Genomic DNA, 25,351 nt, shown 5'->3' on the forward strand with positions numbered 1-25,351 from the left:
CTGTGCACTGCAGGCGGGCTCCTCGAACCGCGTGGCTTTCCCTCGCCCCTGCCTTGGGGGCGGGGAAGAACCCGGATGGAACCGCCCCTGCAGCCGGGACCCCCTCCTCCCGTCTTTGAATCGCTGCGCGGGGCGGAGTTGCTCACCCTTCTGTGCTCTGCTTGGTTGGTCTCCGTAGGCTCCTCCTCGGGATTGGACGTTCCGGGTGCCAGTCACAAAGCGTCGCTGGCCTCTCACATTGCTGCTGGAAGAAGACGGCGTCGACGTCTGGCTCGGCTTGCTGCGTCTTACCTTGCTGAAGCGCGCTCTTGCTTCGGCCCTCGGAACCTGTCCCAGGCTTTTCGGCCCCGGGGTCTGGAAGGAGGCTTATCCAGGCGGCTCGAGAACGAAACCGGGCGCCTAAGTACCTCTCGTCATCCACTCAGCGCCATGTCCTGGATGTTCAAGAGGTGAAGGGGGTGAAGGGGGCGGAGGGGGTGGGGCGCCGAGGGTAACGGCGTGGCCGCGTCCCCAGATGAACCTGACCTTCCCCGCGTTTCCTTCGCGTTCCCCTTGCGAGCTGCGCAGCTGGCGTTCGTCCCGCTGGCGGCTCCTATAGCCGCGGGAGAAATAAATGCAGAGTCTCCGCGGGCGAGGGGAGGCTCCTCAGGCGACTCTCTTGCCAGGGCCTTGGGGAAATCTCTGTTAAGGGCTGTAGGGGGCCTGGGGCTCTGAGCTCCACTCCTTAGCCGGTGTCTCTTCTCGCCCTGTGCTTTATTCCACAAAACACCCATGAGATACCCACTGTGCGCCGGGCATTGTGCTCGGCCGAAAGGGCCGGGTAAGACAGCCCCTGTCCCCAAGCACCTCACAATTGATGTGTATGCACAGACGTGCAAATACATATCTGCAGAGGAGCCAAAAGCAGGACGCGTGACGTGCAAGGAGAACGCAGGGGAAATAGCTTCTCTCCGTTCTTAGCAAAGTAGAAGCTTCCTGGAAGTCTCCCAGCCGACTTCCTCTTACTTTTCATTGTCCAAATTGGTTTACATAACCGTTCCGGAAACAATTCTCCATCGGGGGGTTGAGGTTACCCTTAAACCAACGGGAGTCGGGGGCTTGAGGTCAGCTTCCCATGATGGCACCGTTAGGGTACCTGAATAAAATAAGGGTTCTAGTCGAAGGGAATTAAAGTAGTGGTTGCTGGATGTATTATTTGTAGAGCTATAAATGGCTTCGTGTAAAAAAGTTCAGTGTTTTCAAGTCTCTTCTAGCTCAAGATGTATTGAAATTTTGGTGTATAATTAGTTACAGACATCACATATATTTCAGTTTAAGTAGGTGATGCAGACTAGGAAAGAGATTTGTGAACCCTTATTGGGGTTTTCACTTTGAATACCTCAGGGTAGAAGACACATTATTGAACAGGTAGGGTTTCTAGAAACCTCCGTCACTCCAATTCTTGCTTTAACCAGAGGAACGCGATTAATCTTTATACAGCACTTCCCACATAAGATTTAATTTGTTGAAGTAAAATGTGAGAAAACAATTGGCCGTTAAATATGGTATGGTCTTTGAGAAATATTTGGTTAAATATTGTATTGTTTTTCTGTGTGTGTGGTTTTTTTTTGTTGTTTTTGTTTTTTTTTTGTTTTTTTAATAGAGATCCTGTTTGGAAGTACTTGCAAACTGTCCAGTACGGAGTCCATGGAAATTTTCCACGCCTCTCATATCCAACTTTCTTTCCGCGTTTTGAATTCCAAGATATTATTCCTCCAGATGATTTCCTAACGAGCGATGAAGAGCTAGATTCAGTTTTATTTGGAACTTTGAGAGGTCATGTAGTTGGACTACGCTATTACACAGGAGTAGTGAGTATAACATTAGATATTAAGTTAATGTGATATGATATGTCATTTATGTAGAAAATAAGGATTAGAAGGTGATATATGCAGTAAATATTTACTTTAAGTAATTGAAATATATCTGGGCAAGAGATAACAAATACCTAATTATTAATATTCTTTTACTTTATATCATGGTTATAATATACAAAGCATTGTTTCCTGTATGGTCTCATTTGATCATTATAGTGTCTCTGAGGTAGATAGGACATCTGTTATCCCCTTGTAGAAGTGAAGCTCAGGAAGGTTAAATGATTTGCTCAAAAAGCACAGATACTATGTGGTACATTTGCAAAATGACTTCCAAGTCAGTCCATTGCTTTCTCCTCTCCTGTCCCTTAGCACATTTCTACACTTTAATATTTTTAATTTAGGAAGATCAGTTCATACTAGATAAGGGAATTGTCTATTTTTAGGTACTTTTTTTTCTTCCTGTGTTTATCTTTTTGTATCTCTATTCTCTGCATCGTGTGTGTGTGTGTGTGTGTGTGTGTGTGTGTGAGAGAGAGAGAAGAGAACAGAGACAAAGATGGAGAAAACAGTTGTCTTTGTCATGGTTGTCTAGTATGCCTCTGTGTTATCTGGATGATATATCTCTAGTTTTATTTTTTTAATTATGAAAAATTTCAGACATGCATAAAAGAAGAATAATACAGTAAACTTCCATATACCCATGATCCAGATTCAGTAGTTAACAAGTTTTTTGCAGATTAGCTTCATCACTTTTTCTCTTTTTCTTGGGTATTAAATATTCCAGCTGTATCACTTTACAACATTTAAGTGTGTATCTCTAAAAAAATTCAGGCATTTTCTTACATTGTTGTACTTAACAAAATTAATAATAATTCTCTATTACATCCTACAACTAATACATAATCAGTTTTCTTAATTGTTTAAAAATGCCTTTTTATTGTTAATTTGTTTGAATCAGGATCAAAACAAGTTAATAATAGTACCTTTGGTTGTTATGTAAGTCACCTCCCTGCTCTTTGTTTCATGTCATTGATTTATTGCAGAAACTGCATATATTGTTTTATGGAAAGTTGGATTTACCAGTTCTTCCATTCCCCCATATTTTTCTTATGGCGAAGCTTCTCAGATCATTTTTTGGTTGTCTGAAGTATATTTTGTGGGAGATTCCTTGGGAAAGAATTGTCTAGTGTTTTATTCTCTCATATTTTCTTTGTAATATTAGAGCTTCTCAGGTCATTTTATGGTTGTCTGAAGTGTGTTGTCTAGGAGATTCCTTAGGAAGGGACAATATTTCCTGAGTTTTGTTGTTTGTACTTGTGGTACTTATATGCTTCAAGGACAATTTGGTTGAATATAAAATCCTTGACCCATATTTTCTCTCCATAATATCTTGGTGTTGTATATAATGTTGCTGGTTAAAATTCTGATGCCAATATGATTTCTCTCCCATGTAGATCAATTGGAATTATTTTGCTTGGATAACTAAAGGATATTTTTCCTTATCTTGAAAGTCCAAAAGTTTCATTAGGCAATGTCTTAGTGTTGACTGTTCTGTAACTTCATTTTCTTCTATTTCAGAAAACTTTAATTATTATTTTTTGTTTGTTTATTTTTGCGGTACGCGGGCCTCTCACTGTTGTGGCCTCTCCTGTTGCAGAGCACAGGCTCCGGACACGCAGGCCCAGCAGCCATGGCTCAACGGGCCCAGCCGCTCCGCGGCATGTGGGATCTTCCCGGACCGTGTCCCCTGCATTGGCAGGCGGACTCTCAACCACTGCGCCACCAGGGAAGCCCTAATTATGGTTTTAAATGTTTGTTTTGTTTCAGAGCTTGTTTTTCTTCAAAGGACTCCATTCTGTTCTCTCGGTATTACATCTCCTCTGCATATACGTATGCCATATGTAAATGCCTGTTCCTCTGAAATCCTTTTTATCATATTTTTTCACTTTTCTGTTTTTCATCATTTATTTCCCTTACCATGTTTTTTACAAGATCTGTTCACTTTTGTGTTCTTTCTACTTTATTCTTTAATTCTGAAATAGTTTTTCTTTTCTAATTTTTTCCTGAAATGTGTCAGTTCTCAGTTCATATATCCATCTGTTCTCTAGCTCTCATATTCATTTCGGAACTTTCCTATTTTGGATTTGTGAAATATTTTCAAAATGTAACATTGTTTTTAAATTATTTTAAGCCATTGTGAAATATTAGATCATGCTTGTTATTGATCTTAGAACTATCACTATTTGTTGATTTTAGAATAATTTCTGTGACACTGGTAAGCTAATACAAATGTGATGAGCTGATTAAAACTAATCATTAATTTTTTTATTTTACAAAATGTATATTATTTATTTTATAAGTAATACACATTTATTATTTTAAAATGGCTAAAAGAAAAAGTATCAACTCTACCTGAATCCAGAATCACAACTTATGTTGTCGTGTCCTCCACGCTTTACTCTGAGAAAATATACATGTGACTTTAAATCGTATTATATATTAATAAAAATGAGGATCAGGGCTTCCCTGGTGGCGCCGTGGTTGAGAGTCTGCCTGCCGATGCAGGGGACGTGGGTTTGAGCCCCGGTCCGGGAGGATCCCACATGCCGCGGAGTGGCTGGGCCCATGAGCCATGGCCGCTGAGCCTGTGCGTCTGGGGCCTGTGCTCCGCAGCGGGAGAGGCCACAGCAGTGAGAGGCCCGCGTACCGCAAAAAAAAAAAAAAAAAAAAAGAGGATCATATTATGTCTACTATAGTAATCACCTTTTCTAAAGTAAAATATTAGGAATATCTTTTCATGTCAATACAGATCTTCGTTGTACTTTTTCTTGTTGATGTTTTCGAGTTCATAACTGACAGAAATCTTGTAATAAAAATTGAGGTATTTATCTTTGCATGCTTTTTATTATTTTCAACTTTTTTCCGCTTTATTGAGATGTGATTTATATATATATATATTTACAAATGCAAGCATTTGAAGTGTATGATTCTAAGAGTTTTAACAAAGCTATATACCTGATCATCACCACCCCATCAACATATAGATCATTTCCATTACCTCTAAAGTTCTCTTGTATTCTGTTGCAGTCCTTCATCCCTGCCTCTGCCTGAAGAACCACCAGTCTGACTTCTATCACTGTAGTTTAGTTTATTCTAGAGCTTCATATACTTTTTTTTTTGGCTGCGCCACGCGGCATGCAAAAATGTGAGACCTTAGTTCCCTGACAAGGGATCGAACCCGTACCCCCTGTGGTGGAAGCACAGAGTCCTAAGCACTGGACTGCCAGGGAATTCCCTAGAGCTTCATATACATTGAATCATATAGTGTGTACTTTTTAAGTCTGGCTTCATTCAAACTCACCATAATTCAGATACGTCTTGAGTCAATTTTGGCAATTCATATTTTTAAAGAAAAGCATCCATTTATATTTTCAAACTTATTGCCACGGAGTTTGCATAGTAGTCATATACATGTAAAACTGTGTTTATGGTTGTATTCCTCTTTTCATTGTTTGTGTTATGTATTTGTGTCTATTCTTATTTTTTATTCATTAGCCTTGATAGAGATTTATCTGTTTCATCTTTTCAAGTAATCTTTCTTGGATTTTTTTATGATTATCATCTTTCTTTTTTTAAAATTTTTTTATACAGCAGGTTCTTATTAGTCATCAGTTTTATACACATCAGTGTATACTTGTCAATCCCAATCGCCCAATTCAGCACACTACCATCCCCTCACCCCTGCGGCTTTCCCACCTTGGTGTCCATACGTTTGTTCTCTACATCTGTGTCTCAACTTCTGCCCTGTAAACTGGTTGATCTATACCATTTTTCTAGGTTCCACATACATGTGTTAATATACAATATTTGTTTTTCTCATTCAGACTTACTTCACTCTGTATGACAGTCTCTAGATCCATCCACATCTCAAAAAATGACTCAGTTTTGTTCCTTTTTATGGCTGAGTAATATTCCATTGTATATATGTACCACATCTTCTTTATCCATTCGTCTGTCGTTGGGCATTTAGGTTGCTTCCATGACCTGGCTATTGTAAATAGTGCTGCAATGAACATTGGGGTGCATGTGTCTTTTTGAATTATGGTTTTCTCTGGGTATATGCCCAGTAGTGGGATTGCTGGATCATATGATAATTCTATTTTTACTTTTTAAGGAACCTCCATACTGTTCTCCATAGTGGCTGTATCAATTTACATTTCCACCAACAGTGCAAGAGGGTTCCCTTTTCTCCACACCCTCTCCGGCATTTGTTTGTAGATTTTCTTATGAAGCCCATTCTAACTGGTGTGAGGTGATACCTCACTGTAGTTTTGATTTTCATTTCTCTCATAATCAGTGATGGTGAGCAGCTTTTCCTGTGCTTCTTGGCCATGTGTATATTTTCTTTGGAGAAATGTCTATTAAGGTCTTCTGCACATTTTTGGATTGGGTTGTTTGTTTCTTTAATATTGAGCTGCATGAGTTGTTTATACATTTTGGAGATTAATCCTTTGTTCGTTGATTCCTTTGCAAATATTTTCTCCCATTCTGAGGGTTGTCTTTTCGTCTTGTTTATGGTTTCCTTTGCTTTGCAAAAGCTTTTAAGTTTCATTAGGTCCCATTTATTTATTTTTGTTTTTATTTCCATTACTCTAGGAGGTGGATCAAAAAAGATCTTTTTGTGATTTATGTCAGAGTGTTCTTCCTATGTGTTCCTCTAAGAGTTTTATAGTGTCCAGTCTTACATTTAGGTCTCTAACCCATTTTGAGTTTATTTTTGTGTATGGTGTTAGGGATTGTTCTAATTTCATTCTTTTACATGTAGCTGTGCAGTTTTCCCAGCACCACTTATTGAAGAGACTGTCTTTTCTCCATTGTATATCCTTGCCTCCTTTGTCATAGATTAGTTGACCATAGGTGCGTGGGTTTATCTCTGGGCTTTCTATCTTGTTCCATTGATCTATGTTTCTGTTTTTGTGCCAGTACCATATTGTCTTGATTACTGTAGCTTTGTAGTATAGTCTGAAGTCAGGGAGTCTGATTCCTCCAGCTCGGTTTTTTCCCTCAAGACTGCTTTGGCTATTCGGGGTCTTTTGTGTCTCCATACAAATTTTAAGATTTTTTGTTCTAGTTCCGTAAAAAATGCCATTGGTAATTTGATAGGGATTGCATTGAATCTGTAGATTGCTTTCGGTAGTGTAGTCATTTTCACAATATTGATTCTTCCAATCCAAGAACATGGTATATCTCTCTATCTGTTGGTATTATCTTTAATTTCTTTCATCAGTGTCTTATGGTTTTCTGCATACAGGTCTTTTGTCTCCCTAGGTAGGTTTATGCCTAGTTATTTTATTCTTTTTGTTGCATTGGTAAATGGGAGTGTTTCCTTAATTTCTCTTTCAGATTTTTCATCATTAGTGTATAGGAATGCAAGAGATTTCTGTGCATTAATCTTGTATCCTGCAATTTTACCAAATTCATTGATTAACTCTAGTAGTTTTCCGGTGGCATTTTTAGGATTCTCTGTGTATAGTAACATGATATCTGCAGAGACAGTTTTACTTCTTCTTTTCCAATTTGTATTCCTTTTATTTCTTTTTCTTCTCTGATTGCCGTGGCTAGGACTTCCAAAACTATGTTGAATGATAGTGGTGAGAGTGGACATCCTTGTCTTGTTCCTGATCTTAGAGGAAATGCTTTCAATTTTTCACCATTGAGAATGATGTTTGCTGTGGGTTTGTCGTATATGGCCTTTATTATGTTGAGGTAGGTTCCCTCTATGCCCACTTTCTGTAGAGTTTTTATCATAAATGGGTGTTGAATTTTTTAGAAACTTTTTCTGCATCTATTGAGATGACCGTTTGGCTTTTATTCTTCAATTTGTTAATATGGTGTATCACATTGATTGATTTCCTTACATTGAAGAATCCTTGCATCCCTGGGATAAATTCCACTTTATCATGGTGTATGATCCTTTTAATGTGTTGTTGGATTTTGTTTGCTAGTATTTTGTTGAGGACTTTTGCATCTATATTCGTGAGTGATATTGGTCTGTAATTTTCTTTCTTTGTAGTATCTTTGTCTGGTTTTGGTATCAGGGTGATGGTGGCCTCATGGAATGAGTTCGGGAGTGTTCCTTCCTCTGCAGTTCGGAAGAGTTTGAGAAGGATGGGTGTTCGCTCTTCTCTAAATATTTGATAGAATTCACCTGTGAAGCCATCTGGTCCTGGACTTTTGTTTGTTGGAAGATTTTTAATGACAGTTTCAATTTCATTACTTGTGATTGGTCTGTTCATATTTTCTATACCTTCCTGGTTCAGTCTTGGAAGTTTATACCTTTCTAAGAATTTGTCCATTTCTTCCAGGTTGTCCAATTTATTGGCATAGAGTTGCTTGTAGTAGTCTTTTAGGATGCTTTGTATTTCTGTGGTGCCTGTTGTAACTTCTCCTTTTTCATTTCTAATTTTATTGATTTGAGTCCTCTCCCTCTTTTTCTTGATGAGTCTGGCTAATGGTTTATCAATTTTGTTTATCCTTAGAGAACCAGCTTTTAGTTTTATTGATCTTTGCTGTTGTTTTCTTTGTTTCTATTTCATTTACTTCTGCTCTGATCTTTATGATTTCTTTCCTTCTGCTAACTTTGGGTTTTATTTGTTCTTCTTTCTCTAGTTCCTTTAGGTGTAAGGTTATATTGTATATTTGAGATTTTTCTTGTTTCTTGAGGTAGGCTTGTATAGCTATAAATTTCCCTCTCAGAACTGCTTTTGCTGCATCCCATAGGTTTTGTTTGTTTTTTGCGGTACGCGGGCCTCTCACTGTTGTGGCCTCTCCAGTTGCAGAGCACAGGCTCCGGACGCGCGGGTCCGGCAGCCATGGCTCACAGGCCCAGCCGCTCTGCCATCCCATAGTTTTTGGATCTTCGTGTTTTCACTGTCATTTGTCTCTAGGTATTTTTTGATTTCCTCTTTGATTTCTTCAGTAATCTCTTGGTTATTTAGTAATGTATTGTTTAGCCTCCATGTGTTTGTGTTCTTTACGGTTTTTTCCCTGTAATTGATTTCTAATCTCATAGCGTTGATGTGATTTGTTTTCTTAAATTTACTGAGGCTTGCTTTGTGACCCAAGATGTGATCTGTCCTGGAGAATATTCCATACGCACTTGAGAAGAAAGTGTAATATGCTGTTTTTCGTTGGAACGTCCTATAAATATCAATTAAATCTATCTGGTCTGTTGTATCATTTAAAGCTTGTGTTTCCTTATTTATTTTCATTTTGGATGATCTGTCCATTGGTGTAAGCGAGGTGTTAAAGTCCCCCACTATTATCGTGTTACTGTCGATTTCCTCTTTTAGAGCTGTTAGCAGTTGCCTTATGTATTGAGGTGCTCCTATGTTGGGTGCATATGTATTTATAATTGTTATATCTTCTTCTTGGATTGATCCCTTGATCATTATATAGTGTCCTTCCTTGTCTCTTGTAACATTCTTTATTCTAAAGTCTATTTGATATGAGTATTGCTACTCCAGCTTTCTTTTGATTTCCATTTGCATGGAATATCTTTTTCCATCTCCATCCCCTCACTTTCATTCTGTATGTGTCCCTAGGTCTGAAGTGGGTCTCTCGTAGACAGCATATATATGGGTCTTGTTTTTGTATCCTTTCAGCAAGCCTGAATGTCTTTTGGTTGGAACGTTTAATACATTCACATTTAAGGTAATTGTTGATATGTATGTTTCTATTACCATTTTCTTAATTGTTTTGGGTTTGTTTTTATAGGTCCTTTTCTTCTCTTGTGTTTCCCACTTAGAGAAGTTCCTTTAGCGTTTGTTGTAGAGCTGGTTTGGTGGTGCTGAATTCTCTTAGCTTTTGCTTGCCTGTAAAGCTTTTGGCTCCTCATCGAATCTGAATGAGATCCTTGCCAGGTAGAGTAATCTTGGTTGTAGGTTCTTCCCTTTCCTCACTTTAAGTATATCATGCCACTTCCTTCTGGCTTGTAGAGTTTCTGCTGAGAAATCAGCTGTTAACCTTATGGGAGTTCCCTTTTATGTTATTTGTCGTTTTTCCCTTGCTGCTTTCAATAATTTTTCTTTGTCTTTAATTTTTGCCAATTTAATTACTCTGTGTATCGGTGTGTTTCTCCTTGGGTTTATCCTGTATGCGACTTGCTGTGCTTCCTGGACTTGGGTGGCTATTTCCTTTCCCATGTTAGGGAAGTTTTCGACTGTAATCTCTTCAGATATTTTCTCTGGTCATTTCTCTCTCTCTTCTCCTTCTGGGACCCCTATAATGCGAATGTTGTTGCGTTTAATGTTGTCCCAGAGGTCTCTTAGTCTGTCTTCGTTTCTTTCCATTCTTTTTTCTTTAGTCTGTTCCACAGCAGTGAATTCCACCATTCTGTCTTCTAGGTCACTTATCCATTCTTCTGCCTCAGTTATCCTGCTCTAGATTCCTTCTAGTGTAGTTTTCATTTATTTTATTGTTCATCTCTGGTTTTTTGTTCTTTAATTCTTCTATGTCTTTGTTAAACATTTCTTGCATCTTTTCGATCTTTGCTTCCATTCTTTTTCTGAGGTCCTGGATCATCTTCACTATCATTATTCTGAATTCCTCTTCTGGAAGGTTGCCTATCTCTACTTCATTTAGTTGTTTTTCTGGGGTTTTATCTTGTTCCTTCATCTGGTATATAGCCCTCTGCCTTTTCATCTTTCTGTGAATGTGGTTTTTGTTCCACAGGCTGCAGGATTGTAGTTCTTCTTGCTTCTGCTGTCTGCTCTCTGGTGGATGAGGCTATCTAAGAGGTTTGATGAGAGGGACTGGTGGTGGGTAGAGCTGACTGTTGCTTTGGTGGGCAGAGCTCAGTAAAACTTTAATCCACTTGACTGTTGATGGGTGGGCTGGGTTCCCTCCCTGTTGGTTGTTTGGCCTGGGGCAACCCAACACTGGACCCTACCTGGGCTCTTTGGTGGGGCTAATGACAGACTCTGGGAGGGCTTACACCAAGGAGTACTTCCCAGAACTTCTGCTGCGAGTGTCCTTGTCCCCAGGGTGAGCCACAGCCACCCCCCGCCTCTGCAGGAGACCCTCCAACACTAACAGGTAGGTCTTGTTCATTCTCCCCTGGGGTCACTGCTCCTTCCCCTGGGTCCCGATGCGCACACTACTTTGTGCCCTCCAAGAGTGGAGTCTCTGTTTCCCCCAGTCCTGTCGAAGTCCTGCAATCAAATCCCACTAGGGTTCAAATTCTGATTCTCTGAGAATTCCTCTTCCCATTGCTGGACCCCCAGGTTGGGAAGCCTGACGGGGGGCTCAGTACCTTCACTGCAGTGGGTGGACTTCTGTGGAATAAGTGTTCTCCAGTCTGTGAGTCACCCACCCAGCAGTTATGGGATTTGATTTTACTGTGATTGTGCCCCTCGTACCGTCTCATTGTGGCTTCTCCTTTGTCTTTGGATGTGGGTTATCTTTTTTGGTGAGTTCCAGTGTCTTCCTGTCGATGACTGTCCAGCAGCTAGTTGTGATTCTGGTGTTCTCATAAGAGGGAGTGAGAGCACGTCCTTCTACTCCGCCATCTTGGTTCCTCCCGGCACAACAATCTATCATCTTGCTTTGGTCATTGATTTCTCTTTTACATTCTGTTATCCTATTTTCCTTAGGTCCATTTTATTTTATTTTATTTTTGCATTCTTGATTCGAACACTTAATGTTAATAATAAAAGATTTTAATCTTTTAAACGTTCTTCAAAGTACAACATTGGCTGTATCACCTAAGATTTGTTATATAGTATTGGTGGCATTATTAATTTTTAACTTTTTAAAAATGTTTTCAATTTGCTTATGTTTACATTTTTTATGTCTTGACCCATCAAAATCTTTATTTTATAATAAAGTAGATTATTTCTTTTCCATTCTATTCTAAAAGTATTGTTATAATTAGTCCTATTTCTGTCTTTTTGTTGTCATCTTAATCTTGTTTTACTAATATATCCTTTTTTGTCATGTGCTTGGATCATGTTTTCTTTGTTTTTATAGTCTCAACGTTTTGCCCTACTTCTTTTGGTTATATATTTTCTGGAATTTGCATATCTGGTTTAACGAAGATCATGCTATAAGCAGTGGCAATGGGGAGGCGGTCTGGTAGAGAACAGAGCTATGCCTCACAGAATATCTTCAAAGAGGAATTATTAGAGAGAATTATTAGAGAGGAATATTTGTCTGATAATCTGGTTGGTCAGGCTGTAGTCTCTTGAGTCAGTAAACAGATGCTGGGAGAGGTTTAAAGCAGGTTTCTTGTGTATTTTTCAGGCAGTTAAAAAAATTTAGGTAATTCACGTACCATAAAATTTATCATTTGTAAGTGTACAATTCAGTGGTTTTTAGATATTCACAAGGTTGTAAAACCATCCGCACTGATTCCAAAACATTTTCATCATTCCCAAAACCCTGTACCCATTAGTAATCACTCCATATTACTCTCTCCCCTTAGCCCATGGCATCCATCAATTTATGTTCTGTTTCTATGGATTTACTTAACTCTAGACATTTCATGTAAATGGAATCATAGAATATGTGGCCCTTGGGTCTGGCCTTCATTTCCGCCTTCTTTTGTGTTAAATCTTTTGTGTTAAGTATTTCCTAGTGTACCATAGTAGTTCCCTGGTTGTTTATTATATATTTTGAGTTATTTTCTTAGTAGTTGCCCTTGGGAACTACTAACATCTTAATTCATAAGAATCTAGTTTGGATTTATGGCAACTTAATTTCAATTGTTTATAAAAACCTTGCTTTGAGATAGTTCTGTTGTCTTACTTCCTACTTCTTTATGCTGTTTTCATACAGATTAATTCTTTATATACATCATATGTTCATCAATACAGGTTTATAATGATTATGTCCTTTTAAATCAGATAGGAGGGAAAAGTTACAACTAAAAAATTTTATACTGTCTTTTATATTTACCTGTGTAATTACCTTTACCTGTGCTTTTTATTTCTTCATGTAGATTCAAGTTACTGTCTAGTGCCTTTGATTTCAGCCTGAAGGTCTTCTTTTAATATTTCTTGTAGGGTAGGTCAGCTAGTGATGGATTCTGTCAGTTTTTGTTTATCTGGGAACTTCTTAATTTCTTTTTTATTTTTGAAGGATAGTTTTTCCAGATATAGAATTCTTGGTTGAATTTTTTTCTTTTAGCACTTTGAGAAGTTATCCCACTGTCTCCATGGGTTTCTGGTGAAAAATCAGATGTTAATCTTATTGAGGATCCCCTGTATGTAATGAGTTGTTTCTCTCAGTTGCTTTCAGTGTACTTTCCACAGTTTGATTTTGATGTGTCTGGGTTTGAATGTCTTTGAGTTGTTTTTACTTGGAGTTTGTTGAGCTTTTTTTTTTTTTTGCCGTATGCAGGCCTCTCACTGTTGTGGCCTCTCCCATTGCGGAGCACAACCTCCGGATGTGCAGGCCCAGCGGCCATGGCTCACGGGCCCAGCCGCTTCGTGGCACGTGGGATCCTCCCAGACCGGGGCACAAACTCATGTCCCCTGCATCGGCAGGTGGACTCTCAACCACTGTGCTACCAGGGAAGCCCTGTTGAGCTTCTTAAATATGTAGATTAATGTTTTTTCATCAAATTTGGGAAGTTTTTAGCTATTATTTCTTCAGATATTCTCTCTACCTCTTTTTCTCCTCTCCTTCTGAGACTCTCATCATGTGTGTGTTGGTATGCTTGCTGTTATCCCACAGGATCTGTTCATCTTTCATCATTCTTTTTTCTTTCTGTTCCTCAAACTATAACTGTTCCTCAGACATTATAGTCTCAGTTGACCTGTCAACAACTTCATTGATTCTTTCTTCTGCCTGCTCATATCTGATGTTTGAGCCTCTTTAGTGAATCTTAGACTTTAGTTATCTACATACATTTTGACTCCAGAATTTCTATTTGGCGAGACATAGTTCTCATGCTTTCCTTTAGTTCTGCAGACATGGTTTGCTTTAGATCTTTGAACATATTTAAAATTAAAACTTAAGTTTTTTTCTAGTAGGTCAAGCATCTGTGCTTCCTTATGGGTAGATGATTGATAGCTTTTTTCCTTTGTGTGAGCTGTACTTTCTTGTTTCTTTGCATGTCTCTCTTGTTGTTGTTGAAAAGTAGACGTTTTAAATAATATAGCAACTCTAAATCATATGATCCTGTAATCCCACTCCTGGGCATATATCCAGAGAAAACTGTAATTCAGAAAGATCTATGCACACCAATGTTCATTGCAGCACTATTTACAATAGCCAAGACATGGAAGCAACCTCAATGTCCATCAACAGATGGATGGATAAAGATATGGTATATCTATACAATGGAATATTACTCAGCCATAGAAGAGAATGAGATAATGCCCTTTGCAGCAACGTGGATGGACCTAAAGATTATCATAATAAGTGAAGTAAGCCAGACAGAGAAAGATAAATATCGTATGATATCACTTATATGTGGAACCTAAAAAGAATAATACAAATGAACTTATTTACAAAACAGAAATAGATCCACAGATATAGAAAACAAACTTATGGTTACCAAAGGGGGAATGGGGGGGATGGATAAATTAGGAGTTTGGGATAAATTATACACACTGCTATATAACCAAGAAGGACCTACTGTATAGAACAGGAAACTATATGCAATATTTTGTAATAGCCTATAAGTGAAAAGAATCTGAAAAAGAATAGATTTTATATATATCTATAAATTATTTGTGTATATATGTATATGTGTATGTACTTATATACATGTATAACTGAATCACTGTGCTGTACACCTGAAATTAACAATAGTATAAATCAACTATACTTCAACTAAAAATACCTATATGTGATGATGAATGTGAGCTTAAAAAAAAATAATTTGGCAGCTCTAGAAATCAGATTCTTCCTTCTCCCCTGGATTGGTTGTTGCTGATTTTGGTTATTGTTGTTTGTTTAGTAACTTTTGCTAAATTAACCCTGTGAAAGTCTTTGTTGTGTCTGGCCACTGATATCTGTATTTGGTTAGCTTAGTGGTCAGGTAATGACTGAACTAGAACCGGTAAATTTCCCAGTCTTTACTGAGAGGATCTGTGTGCATTTGGGGCACTCCTTCAACACTCAGCTTGGCAGTTGACAGCTCTGCCTTAGCCTTTATTTCCTGCCTGTTCAGAGCTTCAAGTTTAGCCAGAGGTGAGAGCTTAAGACCTTCTCAGGTCTTTCCTGAACATATTCACAGCCCTGAGCATGCATACAGCCCTGTGCTTGCATTTGGCCTTCTAGATTTCCAGGAATATGTTGGAGCTTTGAACATCTTATTCTCCGCTTTTTCCTCTTAAGCCCTTTGGTTATTGTTTTGTTTGCCCTAGCTGTTACCCACTGCCTGTAAAATTGTTTTTGACAAACACCCACCCAAGGAAGAACGTTTTATGTGCTGAGTAAGCTCAGAGGTCAAATAGAAACAGCTTTGCAAGTGGGGGTCTTCTAGGGAACCACCATACAGGTCAAATAATGACAATTCTATAGGAATAAATCTTTGAAATTCTGCTCCAGTGTGCTCACTCTGGTAACTGCTAGGCTGTACTAAGAAGTGCAGCAGGTTGTTACTTTTAAAGGCTGTCGTGTAACTGAGAGCTGGAGATGAGACTAGGGCACCGATATTCAGCTGTTTTCTTGAATTAAGATTCCCCAGGTTTCTACAACCCTTTGGTTAGTTTCCAGAGTTCTGAAAAAGTTGATTCAAACAGTTTTTGCCAGTTTTTTCATTGCTTTTATTATGGAAGAGAGAATTTTTGGAAGTCCTTACTCTTCCATTTTCAATTATGTCACCCTCAGGCCATTTTTAATTAAGTGGAATCAGATAATGGCATGAGTTGAAGGCTGGATGTATTTTCTTGTTCCAGTTCCATTCTCTCTTATAATTAACGCCTTTTAACCCTTTGAGATTCTAGAGAATTTAGGCTTAGGAGCCGGCCTGCCTGGATTCAGATCCTAGCTCTGCTACTTATTAACTTTATGACCTTGGGCAAGTTACTTAACTTTTCTGTGCTTTAGTGTCTTCATCTGTAAAATGGAGATAATGATAACACCTACCAAAAGGTTTGTGACAGTTTTAAAAGTCAGTCTATGTAATGTACTTAGAACAATGTGTGGCCCATAGTAAGCACTCAAGAGATTACCTGTTTTCGAAGTTATAATGTTGAATAATTTTAGATAATGTGCATCTGTTAGTTTTGATTGTATTTTTTATATATCAAGGGTTAACTTCCATTGAATATAAATTAGGAAAATATTGTAAAAGAATTATTATAAAATATGTTCTTTAATGTTTCTATAGAAATATGAGTCCAAGAAGATGTGCATTTCTTATATGTGGTGTTATTCAGTAAGCATTAAAAAATGAATGGAAATCCCAGATAAAGTATGATGAAGAAAGGTATCATTATATGTTTATTATTTATAATAATATCTGTTTATTATTTTTATTAGGTTAATAATAATGAAATGGTTGCTTTACAACGAGAACCTGATAACCCTTATGATAAGAATGCAATTAAAGTAAACAATGTGAATGGAAATCAGGTCGGCCATATAAAGAAAGATCTTGCAGCTGCCTTGGCCTATATCATGGACAACAAATTGGCTCAAGTTGAAGGGTAATGCACTTTTGGAGTTCAGTTTTAATAATTGTGAGTTGTAGTGATCTTTGGATGTAAGGGTATGTAAAGTTGCCCTGACAACTTTTGTCACTATACCTTTAGTATGCATTCAATAAATGTTTTAATTCTTCTTTCATCTGCCTGCACTACCCTAGCCATCAAATAGCTGTTCCCTCACTTTCCTGGTAAATTATTACCATGGAGAAAAATAGACTTTGGTTCAAATATTAGAAAGTCCACACCGTCTTTTAAGAAAAAAGCTTTTTAAAAAGCCTTTTAGTGCATTGATTTGAGAAGTTTGGAAGTGTTTGTTTAAATCAGGTTGTAAGCTGATAGCCTGTGATCAGATGTACATGAGTTTGGTTTTGCCTACACAGTGTTTAATTTTTCTTTTCAGTTATTTCCGATATTCGAATATCTGGACGTTCTACATTTTATGCATATTAATTTTCCCTAATTATACAAAATTATTTATAAATATTTCTCTTGATAAATGGAAGATCTGGTAATGCAGGATACTTATTTCCACATGACGTCATTTGATTGGAGATAAGTAGCAGCTGTTGCATTATCTAGGCATATACCTTCTTAGTTCTACCACCTGTTCCTTTTTTAAAACTCCCAGTCTCTTTGGTTACATTTTCTCTTTTATGCGTTTGTGTCTGTGACCTCAATTTTAGTATGGGTTGTTTAGGATATTAAAAGGTGAGTTTGGAAGATAAATATTTAGCAGTGTCTTCTCACTTGTTTACTTGTTTTCTCCTTTCTCAGTTCATCAAGTTTTTCAGATATTGAGAGTAAACTTTCAGTGAAGCCTGGATCAGAAATAGTTCTTGGAAATCCTTCCCCATGCTCCCAGAATGGGTTGCTACACTCAGTGGTTCTGTTAGTGGAAGCTCTGCCTTCTGAATTAAACTTGCTATTTTACTTATCTTATGATCTTGGTAATAGGCTAACTACGCATTTAAACACTTTTACCTCACCTGAGTTTCTTCTGGCATTCTGGTCCTAAAATCTGCCTTTTCTTCTCGTTATTGTTGGTCCTAGTCCGTGTCCTTTTTCTTTCTAGTCTGCTCAATTAGTTCCTTTCTGTTTTGCTTGCATGCAGAATTTGAATGTGGCAGTTATTTAACAAGATTTTTAATGAGACTTAAATGTAAAAAAATAACACTTCTAATTTCTCTTTTTTTTTTCTTTCTTAATTATAATAGGGTAGTTCCTTTTGGTGCAAACAATGCTTTTACCATGCCTTTGCATATGACTTTTTGGGGAAAAGAAGAAAATAGAAAAGCAGTTTTAGATCAGTTGAAGAAACATGGATTTAAATTGGGTCCTGCACCAAAAAGTAAGTTCAGGGTTTAACCTACTGTTATTGTGATATTGTTAAGATGCTGGAATTGTAAAACATTTATTCTCTTAAGTAATACCTTGAATTTGTGTGGCTAAATTAATTAGTGCTGGAGGCTCCAAGTTCTTTTGTTAGGAATCTTTTTAAGGAAATCCTTGAATTTTTTTTCTCTTTATTTTGAAATAACTATAGATTCATAGGAGGTTGCACACATACACAGAAAAATGTGCAAGGAGGTCCCTCCCCTAACTTCCCCCAGTGATAATATCTGGAAATCCCTGATTTTAAACATTCTCTTTAATAAGTTATAGACAACAAGAATCTCCCAATAGAGAATGAAAAAGTATTATTTGTTTTTCAAAAGTTTGTTTAAATAATGTGGAATTCTTTTAAAGTATTTTTTGAATAACCTAGCAGATTTAGTTTTAAAAATTTTAAAACACATATTAAGGGAATTTTTAATTCAGCTTATTAGACAAGCTTTAAAAGCTATTTACCAAAAGATAATTTATTTCATTTGGTGATTTTATTCTTTTCATTTTGTAAATTATAGCTTTAGGATTCAGTTTGGAAAGTGGTTGGGGCTCTGGAAGAGCGGGACCAAGCTATAGTATGCCAGTTCATGCTGCAGTACAGATTACAACTGAACAGGTGCACTTCTCTTTTATTTCATAACTAAAAGTGAAGAGTGAATTTTAAATGCTGAAGGTTGATGTTTAAAAATATAAGATAAATATGCATCTGTTAGTATTAGTGATCTTTATATTGTTATGGAACATGTAGAATAAATAAAATATATTGCAAATATTTATGGAGAAAGAAAGCAGTGATAAGGATTATGTCCACATACATGTATTCATATATACATTGAAACACACACATTGCTGTATACACCTGTGATGTTTTACTCTGTTTTGATGTTTTTGTATTATTTGAAATTTTTAAAATAGCCATAATTTTTAAAAAGTTGAAACTTGAAACTTAACTCCTTTCAGGAAGGTTGCAAATGCAGTGCTAAACTAGTTTTGAATCTCTGGCCTTAGTCTATTTCTTACTTTGTCTGCTTTGTGATCCAGGATACTGTTATGCTGGGTTAGTTTGAGGAGAAAAGGGTATAAAGTAAATTAATGCAGATCAATCTACCAATTACATCAAAATGTTTTTTGTCTCTACTCATCAGTGTTATTAGTCTTTTTATATTCTAATTGTGGTTACTGTACTTTCCCTGCTCATTGTTAGAAGGGCTTGAGCCTGTGTCTGTCATTCTTTTTTTTTTTAAAAAATTATTTTATTTTTGGCTGCGTTGGGTCTTCATTGTTGCACGCAGGCTTGCGCTAGTTGAGGCAGGCAGGGGCTACTCTTCCATGTGATGCGCAGGCTTCTCATTGCAGTGGCTTCCCTTTGTTGTGGAGCGTGGGCTCAGTAGTCGTGGTTCGCGGGCTCTAGAGCAGTCTTAGTATCTGTGGCATAAAGGCCCAGCTGCTCCGTGGCGTGTGGTATCCTCCCGGACCAGGGCTTGAACCCATGTCTCCTGCGTTGGCAGGCAGATTCTTAACAACTGCGCCACGAGGGAAGCTCTTGAGCTTGTGTCTGGTGGGTAAACCCCAGATTACCTCTCCTCACTTTTTAGATTTGGCCTGATTTCTTCTGGGCTGTTGCTATGTATTTATTTGCTAATTTACAAAAGTAATTATAATATATATATGTTACTGTACGATTGGACTAGATCAATTTAAAGAACCAACTAAAGATTAGCATAAGATTGAAATTATCCTAATATTTTGTAGCACATAGCAAATTTCTGATTATTTCTGATTATTCATAATAATCAATGAAATGTCATTTACTTGAAAAAGTCAAATATACTTGGTAGGATCTGCCAAAATGGTTTGAATACAGCTAATAGAATCACAGAATTTCAATGGCAGAAGGAACCTTAGAGACACTCTAAATCTAGTTCATCCCATTTCTTTTGTGGTAATAAGTTACAGGGCCATATAGGTAAAGTGTCTTGCCCAAAGTTATATAAAGGTTTTTTTGTGACAGAGTTGTGACTGAAACCCAGGACTTAAAACTCTATCCTGTATTCTTTCGACTGTAACAGTTACCTAAAGGATCTATTTATTCTGCCATTATTGAGCAGCGTAGTATCTCAAAGAATTAATTTATTTTATGTACCTTTTGGTATTTGACTCTTTTAGTTAATTAAATGACTTGAAATCTCTGAATTAAGTGCAATTATTGTTTGAATTGGTTTGTTTCATAATGTTTCTTGTTGCTGTTTGTTGTAGCTTAAGACAGAGTTTGACAAATTGTTTGAAGATTTAAAGGAAGATGATAAAACTCAGGAAATGGAACCAGCTGAGGTACTGAGCCAGTATTTTCTATTTAAAAGTATTTGGAATTTAAAAATATGGTATTAATCTATACATTTTTCATCACAAGATCAACTTTTCTAGATTCTGCATGGGGTAAAAGAAAGGGCTTATTGTATTTCTATTTATAACGTTTCTTTTATTTATAGGCTGTTGAAACACCATTGCTTCCACATCAAAAACAAGCTCTAGCTTGGATGGTTTCACGGGAAAACAGTAAAGAACTTCCACCATTCTGGGAACAGCGAAGTGACTTATACTATAACACAATAACAAATTTTTCTGAAAAGGACCGACCAGAAAATGTTCATGGAGGAATTTTAGCTGATGATATGGGTTTGGTAATTATATTTTTCCTTGAGTTAATAACATTTTATTTTGTAACTAAGATTCTATATGAAGTAATTTTGAAGTATATAGAGATGGGAATATGTTGGTGCCAGTTTGGGACTCGATATCACTGTGAGTGTAGAACATAATTTTTCCTGTGGTTTTCACTTAAAATAATGCTGAGTTTGTTTTTTTTTTCTTTTGGCTTGTTTGCCTAAGGTACAATTAAAATAATTGGCAGTAATGATATAAACATGTGTTTTTCAATTTTCTTTTGAAATTCAGGGTAGCTTATCTTTCATGGGTTTTCTTAAAGAAAAGATATGATTCCTTACACCAGCAGTTTTTATACTTTTTGGTCTCAGCAACTCTTTATGTTCTTAAAAATTATTGAGGATCCCAAAGAGTGTCTGTCTTTGTGGGTTGTCTCTATTACTATATCTATTAATATTTATGGTACTAGATATTAAAATTTTTTATTATTTTAAAAATAACAGTTAAAAAACTCATTATGTGTTAACAGAAATAGCATATTTTTCAATGAAATGTACTCCAAGACAAAAGCAATTTTGATGAGAAGACTGGCACTGTTTTACATTTTTGCAAGTCTCTTTAATGTTTGGCCTAATAATTGACAGCTGAATTCTCATATCTGTTCTTTCATTCATTCTTGTGTGATACGTTGTTTTTGTTGAAGAATACAAAGAAAATTAGTCCTCATGCAGATATGTATTTGAAAGGGAGTATTTTAAAAGACTTTTTAAGATAACTAGATTTTCTTTGCTACAAGAAAATTAAGCAAATATTAGTTTATTAAAGGTTAATAATTATAATGTGGAACTTTTTTGTTTTTTGGCTGCACCATGCGGGATCTTAGCTCCCCGACTGGGTATCAAACCAGTGCTCCCTGCATTGGGAACACAGAGTCGTAACCCCTGGACTGCCAGGAAAGTTCCTATAATGTGGAACTTAAAAAATCATATCAACGAACTTTTTATACTTTGTTTCATTAATATCCATTGGTGTAGCTTGCACGTTGAATGGATATTTTACCCATGCATGGTTTTTAGCATTAGGTGTTGCTCATTTGGAATATATTGGTTCACTGAGTTACACAGATCTGCCAAATGTTGATGCATTTCATTATACAATGCAAAAAAATTTACATTCATTGATACTACTGCTGATCTTATTAGAAAGGCATTTACATTTGGGAAGCTTTTCTACTCATAGTGTTGGATGCAAGTTTTCTAACATAATTTTTGCTTGAAAGCGCAAATTTTATCATTAACAACAAACACTGTCAGTTGTTTCCTTTGGAGTTGATAGGCTCATTTTATTCATTTTTTTCAAGAAAATGTCTGCCACTCAGTCATGAATAACTAGTTATCAGTCATTCTTTCAAGTTAAAATGGTGGTACTTGAAAGTGACGATGCATGGTAGCTAGTTCGGCTTGTAATTCAGTCTCACAAGTGATTTTTCTCTAGATAACCTTCATATTTTGGTATGCAAAAGAAGTATTTTGTGTACTTGCCATCTTATTACACAGAATAGTTAAAACATGTATACTTAAGAGGTGAGATTTGGTAAAATGAATGTGTACTGCTTTATCAAGAACATTGTTTTTGTGGGCTTCTTAGTTGCAAAGTGCCAGCTCCTTAGTTGCAGCATGTGGGCTCCTTAGTTGTGGCAGGCAGGCTTCTTAGTTGCAGCAGGTGGACTCCTTAGCTGCGGCAGGCAGGCTCCTTGATTGTGGCATGCGAACTCTTAGGTGCGGCATGCATGTGCGATCTAGTTCCCTGACCAGGAATTGAAAGCAGCCCCTAGCACTGGGAGTGCGGAGTCTTATCCACTGTGCCACCAGGGAAGTCCCTCAAGAACATTCGTAAAGAGCGTTCTTAAAGTGAAACTGTTTCTTTGGTTTGTCTTTTTTTTTTTTTTTAAACTGTATGTGGCGGTTAAAAATACAGTGACCACTAGTATAATGTAGTGCCAACTGCTTTGTGTCATGCTAAGCAGTAGCAGTTTTACCCACCATTGCTTTCTGTGGAATTACTACAGATATCAACACAAGTAAGGTCTTAGTAGAATTATTAAGATAGTTTTGACTGCACATACTTCTGAAAGGGTCCTGGGGAGCTCCTAGGACCTGTGGACCACACTTTGAAAACTGCTGCTTTACAATGCTTTCAACTTGAAAGAGGTTTATTTCTATGTTGCTAATTATAAATTCAGCTATGGAAAAGTAATGAAAATTTTCATGATTCTGTTTTTAAAAAATGCACAAGAAATATCTTGTCCTGTATGCTTTATTGGTAAGGTATATAGTCTTTAAGTCTTGGAAATATCTTTAAATGAAATTTAATAAAGTAATTATCTTATGTCCATACTGGGATTACTAATCATTTTAAGTTAGCTCTGAATTACATGGCAAGCAAGTAGTTGTAGTTTTGTGATAAAGTTATTAGTTCAGGGTTAAATGTGACATTTAAATGGGAGTCATTCAGTAAAGTGACATTTCCCTAAAAACATACGTTTATGGAAAACTTACATACTTGTACTGCTAGCTGCTCCAGCTTAATTCGTAGTAGTCAAAAACTGGAAACAATCTAAAGGTCCACCAACAGGTGAATGCACAAATAAGTGTGCCATGTATGCATATACGATGGAATATTAGCAATAAAAAAAGACAATGAATTGCTGATAAGCATTTCTCTATATTACTCCATTCTTCTTAAGGAACAACTTATACCAGCTCATGTCACCACATGCTCTGAATCAGGTCTAGGCCTAAAATTGTATTGAGCAGAAGAAACTAAACAAAGAAGAGTACATTGAGTAATTCCATTTATATCAAGTTCAAAGGCAGGCAAAATTAATATATAGTGATAGAGACAAATCAGCCGTTGTCTGGTACAGAGGTGGGGAGATGGACTGCAGAGGAATACAGGGCAACTTCTAGGTGATAAAATTTTTCTGTATCTTAATTGTGCGGTGGTTACACCAGTGTATACAGTTGTCAAACCTATCAAACCATACACTTTAAGTCTGTGAATTTCGTTGTATGAAAATTATACCTCAATTAAAAAAAGGATTAAAAAAATAAAATGACATTTCTCAATGATGCTTACAGTATTTTACACAGTAAATTATTTAATACTCCTGGTAATATGGCATGGTAAAGCATTTACTAACTTAATGAATGAAATAACTTCACTAATATGTATATTATTTAGTATAATAATTAGCATACTTCTGTGGCCCTGAATGCTGTTTGATATTTTCTTACTTGATTTAAATATTAGTTTCGGAATGTTGTCTGGTCAACTGGGTTTCAGAATCTGACCATTTTTCTTTGTAAAACATTTTAAAGGGCAAAACTCTGACAGCCATTGCAGTGATTCTTACCAACTTCCATGATGGCAAATCCCTTCCTATTGAAAGAATTAAGAAAAATCAGCTGAAGAAGGTGAAGTATTAGTGTGTTTTTTCGAAAGTCTCTGGTTATTGTAAAACCTTTTAATTTTGTCATTAAAAAAATTTTTGCCAAAAAATTGATAATATCTGGTTTTTAGAGATATGATGAATGGCCTTTCTCGTGTGTTGCTGATAAGAGTGAAAGTTTATGCTACATTCTTGAAGGCAATTTGGTAATGTGTATCAAAAGCCTTAAAAGTGTTTATAATCTTTGATTCAGCAGTGCCATTTCAAAGAAACTAAAGAAGTTATCAGAAATGCATTTTTTCCAAAGAGAAAAATACAAGTCTACTTCCCCAGCATTATTTTAAAGGCAGAAAAGAAATACCTGTCAATAAGTTAACAGTTAAAATTATGATACAACCATAAAATTTAATATTATGCAACTACAAAGTCCTATTTTTGAAGAATACTTCCATGATCTTTTTTAGTTAAAAGGCCAGATACACCTCTGTGTATAGAGTTTGAGTCTTCATTTTGTAAATACATATTTATATACGTCTAAGTGTAGTCACACATACTGTGTGTGCCAAAATGTTAATAGTGATAATTATGTCCTAATGATGAGAGAATGGGTGCTTAATTGATGCTTAATTTGTGTATATTTTTATATATAGCATATATACACATAATACATGTATATTCAGTTTGTAAGAATTAATAATGAATTAGTTTTGTAGGGAAAATAAATGTTATAAGAATGAAACGGTTGTTCTTCATTCTCAGCCGAAAATCCAGAGAACTTAAAGTAGGAAGTAACTAGGTGCAAGGTGTATGCAAAATATCTCTTTTTTGGACTTTTCTCTACTGTTCCTATTTTTTACTTTTCAAAGATGCTGCATATCACTTTCCTACAACTGTTTATTAAGATTCTATTTTATTAATTTCTGCGCTTAGTTGCATTTCCTTCTTCGTACTTTTAGTGGGAGTTTAACTCTGTTGTTAATGTCTAAGATTCAGTTCCCTACCCTGAATAGTCCAGTGCTTTCCACGTCTGTCCTTTCTACATTTAGTTATTAAAACTGAAGAATAGCACCTAAGACTACTTACAGCTTCATTGTCAATTACCAATTAAAAAATTATTATCAATAAGGCTTTCCCTTTTTCTCCAAGATCAGCCATGCATTTAACATGTTATGTAGTAGGAAGGTTTTAGGATATTTAGTTTGCTATATTAGTTGAAATTGAGGCTGAAAATGTGATTTCCAGCTAAGCATTTATTGCAATAGAAATTTCATTATTTCAGATAGATTTGGATAGTCCAAGCTTACAGAGTGGAGTGTTATTAAATTTCATGA

The 25,351-nt window shown here is 36.5% G+C and overlaps 1 protein-coding gene across 2 annotated transcripts in view; it reads left to right on the plus strand.

The window, feature by feature from the left end:
- The first annotated feature begins 218 nt into the window (after positions 1 to 218).
- The window catches only part of HLTF (helicase like transcription factor), a 59,205-nt gene continuing 34,072 nt past the window's right edge, over positions 219 to 25,351 (plus strand). For both annotated transcript variants that reach the window (XM_022582724.3, XM_022582725.3), the window contains exons 1-8: positions 219 to 449; positions 1,643 to 1,850; positions 16,353 to 16,519; positions 17,734 to 17,867; positions 18,424 to 18,521; positions 20,162 to 20,236; positions 20,395 to 20,586; positions 23,950 to 24,045. In XM_022582724.3, the coding sequence (XP_022438432.2) occupies positions 430 to 449; positions 1,643 to 1,850; positions 16,353 to 16,519; positions 17,734 to 17,867; positions 18,424 to 18,521; positions 20,162 to 20,236; positions 20,395 to 20,586; positions 23,950 to 24,045 (990 nt within the window). In that variant the 5' untranslated portion in view covers positions 219 to 429. The remainder of the gene's footprint in view (positions 450 to 1,642; positions 1,851 to 16,352; positions 16,520 to 17,733; positions 17,868 to 18,423; positions 18,522 to 20,161; positions 20,237 to 20,394; positions 20,587 to 23,949; positions 24,046 to 25,351) is intronic.

Source organism: Delphinapterus leucas, chromosome 4 (genome assembly GCF_059928025.1).
Source record: "Delphinapterus leucas isolate spDelLeu-1000000601 "Yukka" chromosome 4, BTC_Dleu_Yukka2, whole genome shotgun sequence".
NCBI classification, from domain to species: Eukaryota; Metazoa; Chordata; class Mammalia; order Artiodactyla; family Monodontidae; genus Delphinapterus; species Delphinapterus leucas.